The 20,955-nt window shown below is 38.9% G+C and overlaps 1 protein-coding gene across 13 annotated transcripts in view; it reads right to left on the bottom strand.

Annotated features, from left to right (window-relative positions):
* The window catches only part of TFDP2 (transcription factor Dp-2), a 191,378-nt gene that overhangs the window by 118,517 nt on the left and 51,906 nt on the right, over positions 1 to 20,955 (bottom strand). For all 13 annotated transcript variants that reach the window (XM_073023536.1, XM_073023534.1, XM_073023537.1 and 10 more), the window contains one exon: positions 16,722 to 16,788. In XM_073023536.1, the coding sequence (XP_072879637.1) occupies positions 16,722 to 16,788 (67 nt within the window). Of the gene's footprint in view, positions 1 to 16,721; positions 16,789 to 20,955 lie in introns of those variants that run through there.

The following is a 20,955-nucleotide window of genomic DNA, read 5'->3' as shown; positions in this document are numbered from 1 at the left end:
TTATCTTACTCTCATCAAGAAAAGCACAGTTCTCACATTTGCATCTCAGCAGAAATGCATTATTATGGTCCCTACAGAGAGCCATTCCAGCAGCTCTTTCAGTAGAACTCTGAATTCCTTCTGCTACCTAATGATTTCCCCACAATATGCTTCTTTTATTCCTGTTCCTAGGCTGTGAAGATTTGTTCAAAAATGTTATAAAACCTGAAACAATTGGTGCCATTATAAATGTATGTATAGATGCTATGAAGGTATGTATGATGCGGTTACATCCTGATAAACCCACTGTAAGATTAAAATATTGTAAGTAAGTTGAAAATTCATTTAACACACCTAACCTATCAAACATTATAGCTCAGCTCAGCCTACCTTAAGGTGCTCAGAATACTTACATTAGCCTACAACTAGGCAAAGTGATCTACCACAAAGCCTATTTTATAATAAAGTGTTGAATAGCTCATGTAATTTATTGAATACTGAATTGAAAGTGAAAAACAGAATAGTGGTATGGGTACTCGAAAGTATGGTTTCTACTGAATGTGTATCACTTTTGTACCATCATAAAGTCAAACAATTTTGTCAAACCATCGTTAAGTTGGGGATCATCTATCTGCTGGGATCATCTTCAGCTGATTCCTTATCCAATAAAAAGTTGGATAATGTTTCATGATCTGGGTATATAACTATTTGTTTAAAGAAGTCTACTTGAGAATTACTTGAGCCCAAAGTTCAAGACCAGCCTGGGCAGCATAGGGAGGCATTGCCTCTACAAAAAATAAAAATAAAATTAGCCAGGCTTGGTGGCATGCACCTGTAGTCCCAGCTGTTTGGGAGGCTGAGGCCCGAGGATTGCTTGAGGCTGGGAGGTGTAGGCTGTAGTGAGCCAGCTGTGTTTGTGCCATTGTACTTGTACTCCAGCCTGGGTGACCCTGTCTCAAACAAATAAATAAAAACATTGATGTATCGTATTTCACACTATAAGATTGGTGAGTATTTCACACTACAAGATCGGTGACACCACAGGCAGACTAATCAGTAGTAGTAGCCAGGCAGTATACTTCCTGGGCCTTGGGTGAGACTCTGAGACATGCTGGCTTCACGTATGACCCAGAACACTCCAAGCTGGGTCATATGAGAAACCCCTTCTGTTTGAGAAAAGCAGAGGGAGAAACAAAGGGGACTTCGTCTCACAGCTTAGGTACCAGCTAAGCCACCAGTTGAGGTAGAGCACCAAGTGGGTTCTTAGGGTCCCTGATTCCAAGCCTGGGCTCTTTGACAGCATTTCTGGACTTGCTCTGGATGAGAGAGGAGCCCATCAACCTTAAGGGTGAGTCCCAGACCTGGCAGCATTCACCACAAGCTGGCTGAAGAGCCCTTGGGCCTTAAGTAAACCCTGGCAGTAGCCTCTCAGTACTTTCCATGGACCTGTGGTGGTGGCCAGGGGAAAGACTCCTCTGCCTGTGGAAAGGGGAGAGAAGAGTGGAAAGGACTTTGTCTTGTGGTCTGGGTGCCAGCTCAGCCATAGCAGAATAGAGATCCAAGTAGATTTCTAAGGTTTCCGACTCTAGGCCCTGCCTCCCAGATGGCATCTCTCAACCCGCATGGGGCCCAGAAGAACTCGCTGCCCTGAAGGGAAGAACACAAACCTAGCTGGCTTCATCACCTGCTGATTGTAGAGCCCCAGGGCCTTGAGCAAGACCCAGTATTGTGCTGGCTTCAGGTCTGAACCAGTGCAGTCCCAGTGGTGGTGGCCACAGGGATACTTAAGTAACCCCTCCCCCACCTCCAGGCAGCTCAGCACAGACACAGACACTCTGTTTGGGAAAAAGTAAGGAAAGATAATCAGAGTTTCTGCCTGGCAAACCGGAAAATTCTCCTAGTTCTTATCCAAAACTATGAAGATGGCACCTCTACAAGTCTGCAAGAACCACAGCATTACTGGGTTTAAGGTATCCCCTAATGCAGATACAGCTGCCATGACTAAAAACTTGAATCACGACACCCAAGTCCCTTAGAATACCTAGAAAGCCTTCCCAAGAAACACAGGTACAAACAAGCCCAGACACCAAAGACTACAATAAATATATAACTCGTCAATGTTCATACATTGATGAACATCCACAAGCATCAAGACCATCCAGGAAAACAAGACCTCAACAAATGAACTAAGTAAGACACCAGTAACCAATCCCAGAGGGAAAGAGGTATGTGACCTTTCAGACAGAGAATTCAAAATTGCTGTTTTGAGGCAACTCAAAGCAATTCAAGATAACACAGAGAAGGAATTCAGAATTCCATCAGATAAATTTAACAAAGAGATTGAAACAACTAAAAAGAATCAAACAAAATTTCTAGAGCTGAAAAATGCAACTGACATACTGAAAAACGCGTGAGTCTTCTAATGGCAGAATTGATCAAGCAGAAGAAAGAATTAGTGAGCTTTCAGACAGGCTATTTGAAAATACACAGTCCCAGCCTGGCCAACATGGTGAAGCCCTGTCTCTACTAAAAATACAAAAATTAGCTGGGCATGGTGATGGGCACCTGTAATCCCAGCTACTCAGGAGGCTGAGGCAGGATAATGGCTTGAACCCGGGAGGCAGAGGTTTCAGTGAGCCGAGATTGCTTCACTGCACTCCAGCCTGTGTGACAGGGCGAGACTCCATCTCAAAAACAAAAAACATACAATCAGAGGAGACAAAAGAAAAAAGAATAAAAACATATGAAGCACACCTACAAGATCTAGAAAACAGCCTCCAAAAAAGCAAATCTAAAAGTTACTGGCCTTAATAACTTAAGGTGGCGGCAGAGAAACAGATAGAGTAAAAAGTTTATTCAAAGAGATAATATCAGCAAAATTCCCAAACCTAGAGAGAAATATTAACATTCAAGTACAAGAAGGTTACAGAACACCAAGCTGACTTAACCCAAAGACTACCTCAAGGCATTTAATAAAATCCTGAAAGTCAAAGATAAAGAAAGAATCCTAAAAGCCCCAGAGAAAAGAAACAAACAACATACAATGGAGCTCCAAAGCACCAGCAGCAGACTTTTCAGTGGAAACTTTACAGTCCAGGGAGAGAGTGGGTGACATATTTAAAGTGCTGAAGGAAAAAACCTTTTGCCCCAGAATAGTATATCGAGCAAAAACATCCTTCACACATGAAGGAGAAATAAAAACTTACCCAGACAACAAAAAGCAAAGAGATTTCATCAACACCAGACAGGTTCTACAAGAAATTCTAAAGAAAGTCCTTCAATCTAAAAGAAAAGGATGTTAATGAGCCGTAAGAAATCATCTGAAGGTACAAAACTCATTTACTTTTTTTTTTTGAGATGGAGTCTTGCTCTGTCACCCAGGCTGGAGTGCAGTGGCATGACCTCAGCTCACTGCAACCTCCGTCACCCAGGTTCAAGTGATTCTCATGCCTCAACCTCCCAAGTAGCTGGGATTACAGATGGGATTACAGATGCACACCACCATGCCTGGCTAATTCTTGTATTTTTAGTAGAGATGGGGTTTCACCATGTTGGCCAGGCTAGTCTCGAACTCCTGACCTCAAGTGATCTGCCTGCCTCAGCCTTCCAAAGTGCTGGGATCACAGGCATGAGCCACCACACCCAGCCAGTTGTCATCTGTTTAAAAAATAATGGGTTATATTATTTGCAAGCCTCACAGTAACCGCAAACAACATACAATGGATACACAAAAAATAAAAAGCAAGAAATTAAATCATACCACCAAAGAAAAATCACCTTAACTAAAAGGAAGGAAGGAAGGAAGGAAAGAAGAAAGGAAGAGAACATCACAAAACAACCAGAATACAACAAAATGGCGGGGTAAGCCCATACTTATAAACAATAACATTGAATGAAAATGGACTAAACTCTCCAATGAAAAGACGTATAGTGGCTGAATGGATAAAAAACAAGATCCAACAACTTGTTGCATACAAGAAACACAATAAAGACACACGCAGATATATAGAGAGATGGAAAAACATATAGACAATGGAAACCAAAAAAAGAGCAGATGTAGCTGTTTTTGTATCAGATAAAACAGATTTCAAGACAAAAACTATAAAGAAACAAGGTCATTACATAATGATAAAGGGTCAATTGAGCAAGAGGATATAACAATTGTAAACATATATGCACCAACACTGGAGCACCCAGATATATAAAGCGAATATTAGCGCTAAACAGACAAACCCCCAATATAATAATAGCTGGAGACTTCAACACCCCACTTTCAGCAATGAACAGATCTTCCAAACAGAAAATCCACAAGGAAACACTACACTTAATTTTCGCTATAGACCAGCTGGACCTAATAAGATATTTACAAAACACTTCATCCAGTGGCTGTACAATACACATTCTTTTCTTCAGCACATGGATCATTCTCAAGAGTAAACCATGTTAGGTAACAAAACAAGTCTTAAAACATTCAAAAAATTTGAAATAGTATGAAACATCTTCTCTGACCACAAAGGAATAAAACTAGACATCAATAACAAGAGGAATTCTAGAAACTGTACAAACATGTGGAAACTGAACAATATGCTACCAATTGACCAGAGGGTCAAAAAAGAAATTAGAAAGAAATGTAAAATTTACTTGAAACAAATGACAAAAGAAACATAACACACCAAAACATATAGTGAAAGCAGCACTAAGAGGGAAGTTTGTGGTATAAGTGACTACCTCAAAAGAGTGAAAAAACTTCAAATAGATAACCTAATGCTGCATCTTAAAGAGCTAGAAAAGCAAGAGCAAATCAAACCTAAAATTTGTAGAAGAAAGAATAAGAATCAGAGCAGAAATACACCAAATTGAAACACAGGAAACAATGCAAAAGATCAGTGAAACAAAAAGTTGGTTTTCTGAAAGATAATATTGACAAACCTTTAGTCAGACTAAGAAAAAAAGAGAGAAGACCCAAGTAAATAAAATCGGAGACGAAAAAGGAGACATTAAAACTTATACCACAGACATTCATTAGTGGCTACTAGGAGCAACATGGCTATGATATGCCAATAAATTGGAAAGCCTAGAAGAAATGAATAAATTCCCAGACACATATAACCTACCAACACTGAACCATAAAGTAATCCAAAACCTGAACAGACCAATAACAAGTAACAAGATTGAAGCAGTAATAAAAAGGCTTTCAGTAAAGAAAAGCCCAGCACCTGATAGCTTCACTGCTAAATCTTACCAAATATTTAAAGAAGAACTGATATCAATCTTACTCAAACTATTCCAAAAAATACAGCAGGGGTCCCAAACCCCTGGGCCACAGACTGGTAGTGGTCCATGGCCTGTTAGAAACCAGGCTGCACCACGGGAGGTGAGTGGCAGGCAAGTGAAAGAAGCTTCATTTGTATTTACAGCTGCTCCCCATTGCTTGCATTACCACCTGAACTCCATCTCTGTCAGATTAGCCGCAACATTAGAGTCTCACAGGAGTGCAAACCCTGTTGTGAACTGTGCATGTGAGGGATCCCGGTTGTGTGCTCCTTGTGAGAGTCTAATGCCTGATGATCTGTCACTGACCCCAAGATGGGACTGTCTAATTGCAGGAAAACAAGCTCAGGGCTCCTGATTCTACATTATGGTGAGCTGTATAATTATTTCATTATATATCACAATGTAATAATATTAGAAATAAGGTGCACAACAAATGTAATACACTTGAATCATTCTGAAACCATACAACCCTCCACCCCAGTTCATGGAAAAACTGTATTCCATAAAACCAGTCCCTGGGGCCAAACAGGTTGGGGACCACTGAAATAGAGGAGAGAGGAATACTTCCAAATTCATTCTACAAGGCTTGTAAATCACCCAGATACCAAAACCAGACAAAGAAACATCAAAAAAAGAAAACTACAGGCAAATATCCCTGACATACACTGATGCAAAAATCCTCAACAAAATACTACCAAACCATATTCAACAACACATTAAAAAGATCATTGATCATGACCAAGTGGGATGTATCCCAGAGATGCAAGATGGCTCAATGAATGCAAATCAATCAATGTAATATATCATATCAATGAAATGAAGGACAAAAACAATATAATCATTTCAACTGATGCTGAAAAAGCACTTGATAAAATTCAACATCCCTTCGTGATACAATCCCTCAAAAAACTCGGTACAGAAGGAACATACCTGAACATAATAAAAGGCATACATGACAGACCCACAGCTAGTAAAATACAGGGTAGGGAAAAACTGAAAGCCTTTCCTATAAGATATGGAACACAACAAGGAAGCCTACTTTCAACACTGTTATTCAATATAGTACTGTAAGTTCTAGCTACGCATTCAGACAAGAGATAAAAATAAAGGGCCATTCAAATTGGAAAGGAAGAAGTCAAATTATCCGTGTTTGCAGATAATATATTATATTTGGAAAAATCTAGACTCCACCAAAAAACTATTAGAACTGCTAAGCATATTCAGTAAAGTTGCAGGACACAAATCAACATACAAAAATCATGGCAACGGTGAAGAACCTGAAAAAGTAATTTAAAGTAATCCCATTTATAGTAGCTACAAATAAAATTAAATACCTAGGAATTAGTCAAAGAAATGAAAGATCTCTACAATAAAAACTATAAAATACTGATGAAAGAAATCAAAGAGGACACAAAAAATGGAAAGATATTCCATATTCATGGATTAGAAGAATCAATATTGTTAAAATGTCCACAGTACCCAAGGCAATCTATAGATTCAATGCAATCCTATCAAAATACCAATGACATTCTTCACAGAAATAGAAAAAACAATCCTAAAATTTATATAGAGCCACAACAGACCCAGAATAGCCAAAGATATCCTGAGCAAAATGAACAAAACTGTAGGAATTACATTACCTGACTTCAAATTACACTACAGAGGTATAGTAAACAAAATGGCATGGTACTGGCAAAACAACCAGACACGTAGGCCAATGGAACAGAATAGAGAACCTAGAAACAAATCCATACACCTAGAGTGAACTCATTTTCCACAAAGGTGCCAACAACATACATTGGAGAACAGACAGTTTCTTCAATAAACAGTGCTGGGAAAACTGGATATTTGTATGCAAAAGAATGAAACTAGACCTCTATCTCTCACCACATACAAAAATCAAATGAAAGTGGATTAAATATTTAAATCTAAGACCTCAATCTATGAAACTACTACAAGAAAACCTTGGGGAAAATCTCCAGGGCATTGGTCTGCGCAAGAATTTCTTGAGCAGGACCCCACAAGCACAGGCAACCAAAGCAAAAATATCAAGTAAAAAGTTCCTGCACAGCAAAGGAAACAATCAACAAAGTGAGAGACAACCCACAGAATGGGAGAAAACATCTGCAAACTACCCATCTGGCAAGAGTTTTATAACCAGAATATAAAAGAGTTAATAATTCAATTAAAAAATGGGCAAAAGATCTGAATAGACATTTCTCAAAAGAAGACATATAAATGGCAAACAGGTATACAAAAAGTGCTCAAAATCACTGATTATCAGAGAAATGCAAATTAAAACTAAAATGAGATATCATCTCACCCCAGCTAAAATGGCTTTTAACCAAGAGACAGGGAATAACAAATGTTGGTGAGGATGTGGAGAGAGGGGAACCCTTGTATGCTGTTGGCAGGAATATAAGTTAGTACACCATGGAGAACAGTTTGGGAGTTCCTCAAAACACTAAAAATTGAACTACCACATGATCCAGCAATCCCACTGCTAGGTATATACCCAAAAGAAATGAAATTAGTATACTGAAGAGACGTCTGTATTTCCATGTTGCAGCACTATTCACAACAGCCAAAATTTAGACGCAACCTAAGTGTCCATCAACAGACAAACAGATAAAGAAAATGTGGTACATGTAAACAATGGAGTACTATTCGGCCATTAAAAAAAAAAGAGATCCTGTCATTCACAACATGGAAGGAACTGGAGGTCATTACGTTAAGTGAAATAAGCGAGGCATGGAAAGATAAACTTCATATGTTCTTACTTATTTGTGGGTGCTAAAAACTAAAACAATTGAACACGTGGAGATAGAAAATAAACTATGGTTATCAGAGGCTGGAAAACGTGGTGTGGCAGGGGTGGCAGGGGGAGTGAGGGTGATTAATGAGTACAAAAAAAAAAAAAACAAAGAATAAATAATATTTGATATTTGGTGTTTTTTGTTTTGTTTTGTTTTGTTTTTGAGATGGAGTCTCGCTCTGTCGCCCAGGCTGGAGTGCAGTGGCCGGATCTCAGCTCACTGCAAGCTCCGCCTCCCGGGTTTACGCCATTCTCCTGCCTCAGCCTCCGAGTAGCTGGGACTACAGGCGCCCGCCACCTCGCCCGGCTAGTTTTTTGTATTTTTAGTAGAGACGGGGTTTCACCGTGTTAGCCAGGATGGTCTCGATCTCCTGACCTCGTGATCCACCTGCCTCGGCCTCCCAAAGTGCTGGGATTACAGGCTTGAGCCACCGCGCCCGGCCGATATTTGGTTTTCTTTTTTTTTTTCTTTTTGAGACAGAGTCTGGCTCTGTCACTCAGGCTGGAGTACAGTGGTGTGATCTCAGCTCAATACAACCTCTCCCTCTCAGGTTCAAGCAAGTCTCCCACCTCAGCCTCCCAAGTAGCTGGGATTACACGCATGTGCCACCACACCCGGCTAATTTTTATATTTTTAGTAGAGACAGGGTTTCACCATGTTGGCCAAGCTGGTCTCAGACTCCTGACCTCAAGTGATCCGCCTGCCTCCCAAAGTGCTGGGATGACAGGCATGTGCTATTATTGCACCCAGCCGGTCAATAATTTAATTATACATTTATAAATAACTAAAAGAGTATAACTGGATTGTTTGTAACCACAAAGGACAAATGCTTGAGGGGATGGATATTCCATGTACCATGATGTGATTATTACATATTTGATAAAGTATGGCTATATCAAAATAACTCAAGTACTCCATAAATATATATGTATATACATCTGTTATGTACCCACAAAAAATTTAACAAATTTTTAATCAAAACTTTAAAATATTAGAAATAAATATGATTATAACCTTATTTTTAAGCTGCACATACAAATAATAAAATATATTGTTTTAGTCTTGTGTATTTGAACTAGATTTTGTATTCTTCTCATTTTTCTTTGTATTTTTTAATGAGCATTTACTACTCTTTTATTAAGGAGGAAAAGTAACAAAAATTTCCCCTGCCAACTGTATATCTGAGGGCAAGGACGGGGAAGCTGGAAACAGTTAAATCTTAAAAAGGAGCTCTTCAGGGTATGTGCATATAATAACGCCTCTTGTTCTACTTCCCATTAGAAGTATTGCTAATAACCTCAGGGAGCTCCAGGTCCTCCACCCACATTAGCCTCATTTTGTCTAACTAATATATTGGATTCTATGTAAGATTTTACTTGGGAAAAGGGTTCTGCTGGTAAAACAAACAGAAAGGATGGGAAATCTCTACCCATTATCTACACAGTCAATCGAACTGTGATCCCAGCAATCTACCTTGATTAGTACCTTGCCTCTGACTGAAGTGACCAAACCTCAGTCACCAAATCTACTTTTAAAATATTATTCATGCTTATCATTTCTTTCCCTTCTCTTCTGCCACTATCTTCCGCCCTAGTTCTTTTTCACCTGGATTTGGTGGTAACTTTCGAGAACTTACTGCCTCTCTCTCTTCAGGATCACCTCCACTTCTAGTTTTGTCTACATTCTGCTTCTAGGGTTCTCTTTCTGACGGTATCACTTTATTAAAGACGGGGAAAAAACCAAAGTGTTTTTCCAACTCTTGTACACCATTTAACACAAAACACTTTGCCTCTGGTCAAAATATGTGGGATTTCTCCCTACTAGCAAGAAATAAATGCTGACACTACCAGGAGATCACATCAGATCCCACTGGTTAAGGGCTCAGGGCCATAATATTGTTCCCTACTTCACATACCAGTTGCAAGCACCAGGTTGTAACCTCTGCTTCTGACTCACCAGCTATAAACTGGGGTTCCCCCAACTCACTTCTCAGGTTCGATTAATTTGCTAGAGTGGCTCACAGAACTCTAGCAAAAGGGAAACACTTTACTTATGTTTATCAGTTAATTTTTAAAGGATATAACAAAGGACATAGATGAACAAGATGAACAGCCAGATGAAGAAATACATAGGGCAAGGTGTGGAAGGGCTCCAAGCTCAGAAGCTTGTGTCCCCAGAGTTGGCTTGTGTCCCCAGAGTTGGGTTGTGCCACCCTGCTGACACATGGGTGTCTGCACCAACCTGGAAACTCTCCAAACCTTACAGTTCAGGGATTTTTTTATGGAGACTTCATCGCAGAGGTATGATTAATTATTAACTCAATTTCCAGCCCCTCTCCCATCTCCAATGAATAGGGGGTAGAGCTGAAAGCTTCAAGCTTACAATCATGGCTTTATCTTTCTGGTGACTAGCCCCCATCCAGGAACCTGCCAAGGGTCACCTCATTTGTACAAAAGTCACTCCTAATTACCCAGGAAATCCTGAGGGATTTAGGAGCTCTGTATCAGATGCTCCTATCACTCAGGAAATTACAAAGGTCTTAGGAGTTCTGTGTCAGGAACTGGGGTCAAAGACCAAATACTACAACAAAAGATTCTCCTAGTACTCCTATCTACAAGGGTATTAGGAACTCTGTCTCAGGAATCAGAGCAGTGATCAAATGATACGACAAATGATTCTCCTAGCACCCCTATCATTCAGGAAATTACTAGGGTTTAAGAGTTCTGTGCCAGAGAGTGGGGGCAGAGCCTAATATATGCAGTCATGTGTCAATTGGCAATGGGGATAAGTTCTGAGAAATGCTTTGTTAGGTGATTTCACTGTTGTACAAAAATCATGGAGTATACTTTACACAAACCTAAATGTGTAGCATGTTACTGTACTGAATACTGTAGGCAATTGTAACACATGGTAAGTATCTGTGTACCTAAACATAGCTAAACATAGAAAAGGTACAGTAAAAACACACTATTATCTTACGGGACCACCACTGGATAGCCATCCATTATTGACTGAAACATCATTATGCAGCACATGATGCTGATGAATTATTTCACATACTTTTTTTTTTTTTTTTTTTTTTTGAGACAGGGCCTCATTTTGTCACCTAGGCTGGAGTTCAGTGGCACGATCTCAATTCACTGCAACCTCCACCTTCCAGGGTCAAGTGATCCTCCTGCCTCAGCCTCCAGAGAAGCTGGGACTACAAGTACACGCCACCACACCAGCTAATTTTTTTGTAATTTTTGTAGAGGTGGGGTTTTGCCATGTTGCCCAGGCTGGTCTTGAACTGCTGAGCTTAAGCAATCCACCCACCTTGGCCTCCCAAAGTGTCGGGATTATAGGCATGAGCCACAGCACCCAGCCTATTTCGCATACTTCTTTACTGATTTATTAAGTCGCAGTCTAATTAGCATTATAGATCATGAGTAATAACTTTATTATCTAGGTCTCTACTGTGTAGTCACCTCCTCTGCTACATTGTTACTTCCTCAGTGCATTCTTCTCTGACCCACCCCATCTAAAGCCGAATCTCCTTGCTATTTTATCCTCAGTCCTATACCCTGATATATAGATTTTTTTCACATAACCAGTCTATTATGTGTATATGTTTATAATCCATCTTCCTCACCAGAATGTAAGCTCCATGAGGGAAGGGACTTTGTTCTATTCCTTGTTTATTCTTAGCACCCAGAAAAATGCCTGGCGCATAGTAAGTACTATTCAGTAAATATTTGCTGAATCAATGAAAGAACGTGGCCTCCCTCTCAGTTCTCATTTCTTGCCACAAAACCATCTTTCTTTATATGTGTCTCACATCTACAGTGTTTTCCCTTCTTTAGTACTGGCTGGATATATCCCAACCCTGGAGCAGTCCAGCTATGTTTCTGTTTTTTCTTTTTTCTTTTTTTTGAGACAGAGTTTCACTCTGTCCCCCAGGCTGGAGTGCAGTGGCGTGATCTTGACTCACTGCAACCTCCACCTCCCGGGTTCAGGCGATTCTTGTGTCTCTGCCACCCGAGTAGCTGTGATTACAGGCGTGCGCCACCGCACCTGGCTAATTTCTGTATTTTTAGTAGAGACAGGGTTTCACCATGTTGGCTAGGCTGGGGGCTCAAACTCCTGGGCTCAAGAGATCCGCACGTCTTGGCTTCCCAAAGTGCTGGAATTATAGGTATGAGCCACCGCACCAGGTCTTTCTTTTTTTTCTTTTTTCTTTTTGAGACAGAGTCATGCTCTGTCACCCAGGCTGGAACGCAGTTGTGCAATCATAGCTCACTACAGCCTCAAATTCCTGGACTCAGGAAATCCTTCCACCTCAGCTTCCCAGGGTGCTGGGATCACAGGCAAGAGCTACTGTGCCCAGACCAGCTATCTTTCTTATTAGTGCTGCTGGACAAAAGTAGTCAACTTCCTGGATTTAGTATCTTTTTTCTTTTTGACGGAGTCTTGCTCTGTCACCCAGGCTGGAGTGCAATGACACAATCTTGGCTCACTTCAACCTCTGCCTCCCGGGCAGCTGGGATTACAGGTGCTCGCCACCCTGCCTGGCTAATTTTTGTATTTTTCAGTAGAGACAGGGTTTCACCATGTTGGTCAGGCTGGTCTCAAACTCCTGACCTCAGGTGATCCACCTGCCTAAGCCTCCCAAAATGCTGGGATTACAGGCTTGAGTCACTGCGCCCAGCGGGATTTAAGATCTTTAACCTCAACTGAGTTCAGTGCTGCTCTAACATTCTACCGTTTCTTTGTCAATGCTCTTGCATTTGTGCTTTCACCCTCTCTCCTCAGTAGAAAAATAAAAACCTACTCAGGAGGCTGAGGCAGGAGAATGGCGTGATCCCGGGAGGCGGAGCTTGCAGTGAGCCGAGATCGCGCCACTGTACTCCAGCCTGGGCGACAGAGCGAGACTCCGTCTCAAAAAAAATGTAAAAATAAAAATAAAAATAAAAACCATAAAGAACCCAGTGGAAACTCTAGAACTGAAAAATGCAATGTCTGAAAAAAAAATCATTGGCTAGGATTAATAGAATAGTGATAACTGAAGAAAAAATAAGCTAACTTGATAGATTAATGAAAATTGTCACATGTGAAGAACACAGAGGAAAAGCGGCAGGAAAAAAAAATGAACCTTACTTCAGGATCTAACTTCAGGATGCTGCAGGTAAGGCATCTGGGATTTTATTTTAATTGAAATAAGAAGTTGCTTAAAAGGGTTTAATTAGGCAGGGGAGTGGCCCAGTAACTGCACTTCTGAGTACTTACCTTAATAAATAAAAAGAAACAAAAACTTAGCTGATTAAAGATTCATTATGATGTCCAACATCATAGGTTTATATCATATATAGAAATATATATGCATCATGTATAACCAACAAAAAAGACAAATATCCAACAATAAGGAAACAAACAAATGTTTAATAAATAATTACTCATAAGCACACTGAAACAGTATGAAGCTCTAACAAAGGTATTTATAAATATCAAAACATGGAAAGTGTGTTTTTAAGATTCAGTCAAAAAAGGAAAATAGACTACTATAATATATACCAGTTTTATAACTTTAAAACATAATTATAGAAATAATTATGAAAAATTACAAAAAAGAAAAGGTTGTATTAGAAAGGCAGGATTTTTTTTTCTATTTTTCAAAAGTTTATATAATACCATTACTACATCACCATTTCAATTAAGCAAATACTTTTCTACATCTCACTTCCAATACAACTCTCCTCTTAGGCCTGTAATAAATATTAACTGAATTTTACCAATTAAAAAATATTTAAAAGAAATCTCTTCCAAATCTTGTTGGTTCACTTAATGTGAAGTTCCTTCTGCTGTTACTAGCTAACAGTTCAAAGAAGAGCAACAGTTTTCTTTTAAAACATATAATTATTTCAGCCAGGTGCAGTGACACATGCCTGCAGTCTCAGCTACTCCAGAGGCTTGAACTCCAGGAGTTCAAGACCACCCTGGGCATAGCAAAACCCTGTCTCAAAAACAAACACACGCATGTAGCTATTTCAAAACCTGACCTCTGTAGTCCACTCTTAAATGATTCTCTGTCTTCCCCTCCATTTGTTCTATAAAGTTAAACAAACTGAGAAGGTTTTACTCTGTAATTAAACTTTACTGGTATTAACATCTGTCCAGGGCTAACATTTATAACTAGTACTTATCCTTCAGATGCATATTCTACCATCAAAGACAACCTTTCTCACCTAAACTCCCATTCTCTTTCTTTGTCTTCTGTCTTTTGAAAGCATTTTTCTTTCTTTCTTTTTTTTTTTTTGAGACGGACTCTGGTTCTGTCGCCCATGCTGGAGTGCAATGGCGTGACCTCAGCTCACTGCAGCCTCCGCCTCCCAGGTTCAAGTGATTCTCTTGCCTCAGCCTCCCCAGTAGCTGGGATTACAGGCACCTGCCACCACACCTGGCTAATATTTGTACTTGTAGTAGAGATGGGGTTTCACTATGTTGCTCAGGATGGTCTCAAACTCCTTACCTCAGGTGATCCGCCCACCTTGGCCTCCCAAAGTGCTGGGATTACAGGTGTGAGCCAGCATGCCCAGCTGAAAGCATTTTTCTATGTCACTTTTCCCCTTTATGACTTGCTACCGTCTCTTTTATTTTCAAGGTTGCTGCATCATTCCATTATCCTCATTATCGCAGTACTCAATATCATAGTCTTCTATGTCTACCAAGCTTGTGATTCCCACTTCCTTCCCCTGACCTGATTACTACATTTTATTAGAGCAGAGATTCCCAATTATGTGTTGTAAATAAGCTATGGGTATAGGTGAAACCCTGTCTCTACCAAAAATACAAAAGGTAGCTGGTCGTGGTGGCACGTGCCTGTAATCCCATCTACTCGGGAGGCTGAGGGAGCAGAATCACTTGAACCTGGGAGGTGGAGGTTGTAGTGAGCCAAGATCGTGCCACTGCACTCCAGCCTGGGCAATAGAGTGAGACTCTGCCGCCAAAAAAAAAAGAAAAATTAAGCTAGACATTTTTATATTGGAATATAGATTTCTCTAGCCTGCTCTCTAGAACAGCGGTCTCCAACCTTTTTTGGTACCAGGGACCAGTTTTGTGGAAGACAATTTTTCCATGGATGGGGGTGGGGAGAGATGGATAGTTCCAGGATGAAACTCTTCCACCTCAGATAATCAGGCATTAAATTCTCTTAAGGACTGCACAATCTAGATCCCTCCCACATACAGTTCACAATAGGGTTCGCCCTCCTATGAGAATCTCCCAAAGTGCTGGGATTATAGGTGTGAGCCACTGCACCAAGCCAGTGGGCCAGACTTCTGATACAAGCATTCTTCCAGTAAGACATATATTAGTCAAAGAAATACACATACACACATATATAAAATATAAAAAACATATATATATGTATTTTCTCTACTGTACTTCCTTGCTCACTTGCTGGCCGCTCACCTCCTGCTATGCAGCCTGATTCCTATCAGGCCGTGAACCCACAGCCCGGGAATTGGGGACCCCGCTCTAGAGTACATCTCCCACCTTAGACATAAACCCTTTAAGGAAGCTGATGTTTCCCTCATAGCTATTTGTATTGTAATAGATCTTTTTCCTACAGTTTATAATGAAAAATTTCAAATATACACAAAAGAAAAGAGAAAGGGGAAAGGAATAATGAAACCCCACAGAGATTACCTAGCTTAAACAAAGAATCAACCTAAGACAATATTGTTTTATCATAATACCACCCACTTTACCCTCCTTCCCCTAGTGGATTATTTTGAAGCCAATTCCGGACATCATATCATTTCATCCGGTAAACATTTCAGCATGTATCTCTATACTAACCACAAGACACTGTTCAAGGAGACATACTGAAAGATACTTTTGGTTCCTGTACAAATTCTTGTACTGGTGGGTCAGAATTTTTTTTTTTTTTTTTTTTTTTTTTTTGAGACAGGGTCTCATTCTGTCACCCAGGCTGGAGTACAGTGGCATGATTATGGCTCACTGTAGCCTCAACCTTCCAGGCTTAAGCAATCCTCCTACACTGGCCTCCTGAGTAGCTGGGACCACAGGTACACACCACCATGCCCGGCTAAGTTTTTGTAAAGACAGGGTCTCACTATATTACCCAGGCTGGTCTCAAACTCCTGGGCTCAAGTGATCCTTCTGCCTTGGTCTCCCAAAGTGCTGGGATTATAGGTGTGAGCCACTGCACCAAGCCAGTGGGTCAGATTTCTGATATAAGCATTCTTCCAGTAAGACATATATTAGTCAAAGAAATATATACATACACACATACATAAAATGTAAAAACCATATACATATGTATTTTCTCTACTGTACTTCCTTACAATTTAAACCACTTTAAAGTAGGACTCTCAAGAAAATCAAGAAAAAAGTAGTCTGAATAGTTTCAATTGTAACAAGATCATTGATAAAGGACCTTAGAGATCTCTTGGGAAAGAGAAAAATCACATACAAAAACCCTCTGTCTGTCAGAGGTAAATGACTTTCCTACAACACAAGTTATTTGGCATGGAACAACACGCTAATATCATAAAATTATTATACATAAAGTAATTCATGCAGATGCATATTTTTAAAACAAATGCAATAAAACTAACTTAATGCAGAAAATTTTTATTCAATAATCCTTACCTTTTGTTGGACTGAGATTCTGATCTATAAATCCTCTTACTTCTGCATTTGTGGAAGTCAAACCAACCTGAATAAAATAGTTTAAAAAGTTAAAAATAGAATATTAAGTAGTATGTGTTCACTTAACAAGCTGTTTTATATCGTCCACTAGACGTCCATATCAAATATGTATAGCGACATAAAATGAATTAATTATATTAACCATAGGAGTATTATTTTAAAATGAAATGTTGACGTATTATTTAAAAGGGGAAAAATATTGTCTGTAGTCCCAACTATTTGGGAGGCTGAAGTGGGAAGATTGCTTGAGCCTGGGAGGCAGAGGCGTTGCAGTGAGCTGAGATCATGCCACTGCACTCCAGCCTGGACGACACAGTGAGACCCTGTCTCAAAAAAAAAAAAAAAAAAGGTGAGGGGAATATGAATTGTCCAGCTTAAGATAAAAATTAATGAAATACTATTATTTATGAGCAGAACTGAGATGTCATAGAGCTTACTAACAGTTCTTTGAAAGCAAGTAAGTAACGTGGCGGCCGTGAAGTTGCCAATAAATATTTCAAAATTCTATCCTCGCTGTTGCCCTTAATTTGTACTATTCTTAATCACTATCTAAAATGCTTTCAATACTATGTCATGTGAGGAATCAAATAAAGACCATTAATACCACAATGCAGAAGTAAAATACATTGGACTCAAGTCCAACTTCTTGGATTCATATTCTGGACCATCAAGCCTACTAAAGGTTTGGCCTTGGTCCAGTCATGCAATTTCCTCATCTGTAAATTGGAGGGTGATACCAGTACTTACCAATTCAGGTGGTTATAAAGACTAAATGAGATAATTCATGTAAAGCATACAGCACAGTATTTGGCACATACTGCTCAATCCATGTCAGCATACGTTACTGTCAGTATTATACTTGAGGGACTACCCACAGCAAGTATTTATGAATTCACTTTTAGATAATTTATTTCGTTTAAGGTAATATCCACTGCACTACTTTGGCATCACAGAGCTGAATACAGTAGTATCATCAAACAGAATATTAAAAATATATTACAAAGCCTGGAGGAAAAAAAAATCCCTCAATTTTTGAAAACTTGGCAGAATGCAAACATCAAATAATTGGCCCCATTTATTACTATTAAATAATTTTTGTAAGCACTGAAGATTTGTAATCTTGAAACATTACAATTTTGTTACATTACACTAACTTGTAACATCACAAGTTTGTGGTATGATACCTCAAACTATACTTTTTTTTTTTTTGAGATGGAGTTCCACTCTTGTGGCCCAGGCTAGAGTACAATGGCACCATCTTGGCTCACTGCAACCTCCACCTCCCGGGTTCAAGTGATTCTCCTGCCTCAGCCTCCCAGGTAGCTAGGATTACAGGCACCTGCCACCACGCCCAGCTAATTTTTGTATTTTCAGTAGAGATGGGGTTTCACCACGTTGGCCAGGCTGGTCTCGAGCTCCTGACCTCAAGTAATCCGCTCGCCTTGGCTTCCCAAAGTGCTGGGATTACAGGCATGAGTCACTGCACCCGGCCTTCAAACTATACTTTCAAGGTACTACCACATGGAAAGGATTTTTTTGACCCCTTTACTGAGATATCACTGATATATAAAAATGGCATATATTTAAGGTATACAACTTGATGCTTTGATATATGTATACATTGCAAAATGATCACCACAGTCAAGCTGACATATCCATTACCTCTCTGTAGCTATTATTGTGTATATGTGTGTTGAGAAGATTCAATTTCAGATTTATCCTTTTAGCAAATTAGAAGTGCACAATACAGAACTATTATCATCATTGTGCAGTACATCAGATCTCCGGCAATCTGAAAAGATTCTAAAACACACAAAGCTTTATAACTTTATTAACTATCTACTTATTGTTTTAAACATTGACTGTTTATATTTTTCTTCTTTTTCTTTTTTTTTTTCAGATGGAGTTTTGTTTTTGTTTCTCAGGCTGGAGTGCAATGGCATAATCTCGGCTCACTGCAACCTCTGCGTCCTGGGTTCAAGCAATTCTCCTACCTCAACCTCCCAAGTAGCTGGGATCACTGGTGTGCACCACCATGTCCAGCTAATTATGTATTTTTAGTAGAGATAGGGTTTCACCATGTTGGTCAGGCTGGTCTCAAACTCCTGTCCTCAAGTGATCCACCCATCTTGGCCTCCCAAAGTGCTGGGATTACAGGCATGAGCTACTGCGCCTGGCGGTATCTATATTTTTCACAAGCAATTATTTGATCGTTTATCATATCACAATGTAAGAGCTAATTATTTCATTATTTGATAATTCAAGTGCTCTACTAATAGCTGTTTCTCTGTGTCAAGAAGTATGTTAGCAGGAATATTTCCACATATTTTTCACATCCTAACAAGTGATTTTGATGCAAATCTATCTCTAGAATCTATCATCATCAAAATTTTATGACAGTAGCTGAGACTAAGTTATCTAGAAAATGGCCCCTTAATTCTATGTAGTTAATAGTGCAGATACTTAACTTTGTCTAGTTTCTTACCAGTTTTCAGTTAGAAATAAAGATAACACTTTGCAACAAAATTTGCAACAAGTAACTGTATGCTATGGCTCTTCAAAGTTGCTCACAAATAATGTCAAATATCCAATTTGTTGAAGAGTTTACTGTGCCATTACTAATAACCCCCCTCCCTTTTAAACTCTTCTGCTATAGAAAGATGACAGAGGCAAAACTTGTTGGTGTTCTACTTTAAAAAGAAAGCAAAGAAGGCAAAGACAGCCTTTCATATATTGCATGCTTGATACAATATAACCATTTTAAGACATGTATTATAATAACTTCAAAAGGATCAGTTTACACTTTTTTGTTATACAACAATAATGGCAAAAACCTCAACTAAAACCACATATTCATAATAGAGAGTTCAGTTACTGGGTTACCGTTATGCTTAAACACCTGCTCTCAATATCCAACTTTTGCAGAGTAAAACAGCCAACGAATGTGGAAACTTTTTAAGCAGCTGTTCACCTGCATCTTAATAACCAGCAAATTGTACTCCAGAATGATAAAAGTCAGCTGTGAGTCAATGCTGCATACTAATCGTAGTCTCACAGATGGAGGGCAGGTGTCTGTATTTAAAGCTTATCTATAAACCCAAAATAGACTTAATTAAAACTTCAAAATAGGTATTAATTTCTACTATCAAAAACACTTTGTAACGATTCAAAAAAACTGTATTATTTGAGAGTAGAAAAAGTTGGTTAGTGAAAGCATACTAAAATAATAGCTATTCTTTCCTTATTCTACCAATTTAAAAAAGACCTATCTTTCAATGAACAAGAGAAAAAAGTGAACTCATATTTCACATTAAATTCTTTGCCTAACCATGTCCTGAGGAAAATATTCTGAGTATTCCTCTTTTTTCTTAATTTTTAAAAATAAATTGTATTATCTGTATTTAAGGTATAAGACATGATGTTATAAGATACATATATATAAAATGGTTACTATAGTGGAACAATATCTGGGTATTCCAGTGCTGTGTTGTGTACTATATAAGCAGTCACTACGCATCTACTGAATTCAAAATATCTAAGTTCAATTTTTAAGAATCAGAGCATATTCACTAATAATATTGTAATTTCACTGATATGCAACATTTCTGACTGACATAACATTACTGAAAGGAAAAGTTCAGAGTAAGATCATCTGTGCTCAGTTAAGCTCTACCTTTCACAGGCAAGGTGATCGTTGAACAGTCACTACAAAATGGGAATGATAGAACATATGTGCACGACAAACTAAAGAGCTCATAGGATCAACTAAAATGATTATGTAAATATATCTGTTAATGGCAAAACAACATTTAAGTGTGGTAAGTGTGGGTTGCCATCCAAATGGCAATGGCTTCCAACACTTCAACCCTGACACAGACCATATGCAAAAGAGAAATGCAAATGACCAATAAACATATAGAATGTTAATTTACCTAACTAGTAATCAGAGAAATGTAATAAATTGCACACCATTTTTTGCTGATTAAATTGGCAAAGACTTATAAACATATAAAAAGAAATGGCACTTTCATATACCACACATATATATATAAATCTGTGCAATCTTAGCAAAATGAATCAAAAGCTCTAAAAAACTATACACACTTTGGCTCAGTAATTTCGTGGAATTTTGTCTTCTGGAAATAATATGATGAGTGAGCAAAAATAGACAAAA

Source organism: Chlorocebus sabaeus, chromosome 15 (genome assembly GCF_047675955.1).
Source record: "Chlorocebus sabaeus isolate Y175 chromosome 15, mChlSab1.0.hap1, whole genome shotgun sequence".
Taxonomy (NCBI): Eukaryota; Metazoa; Chordata; class Mammalia; order Primates; family Cercopithecidae; genus Chlorocebus; species Chlorocebus sabaeus.
The sequence above is the reverse complement of the archived record's forward strand: the minus strand, read 5'-3'. Positions and strand labels throughout refer to the sequence as shown.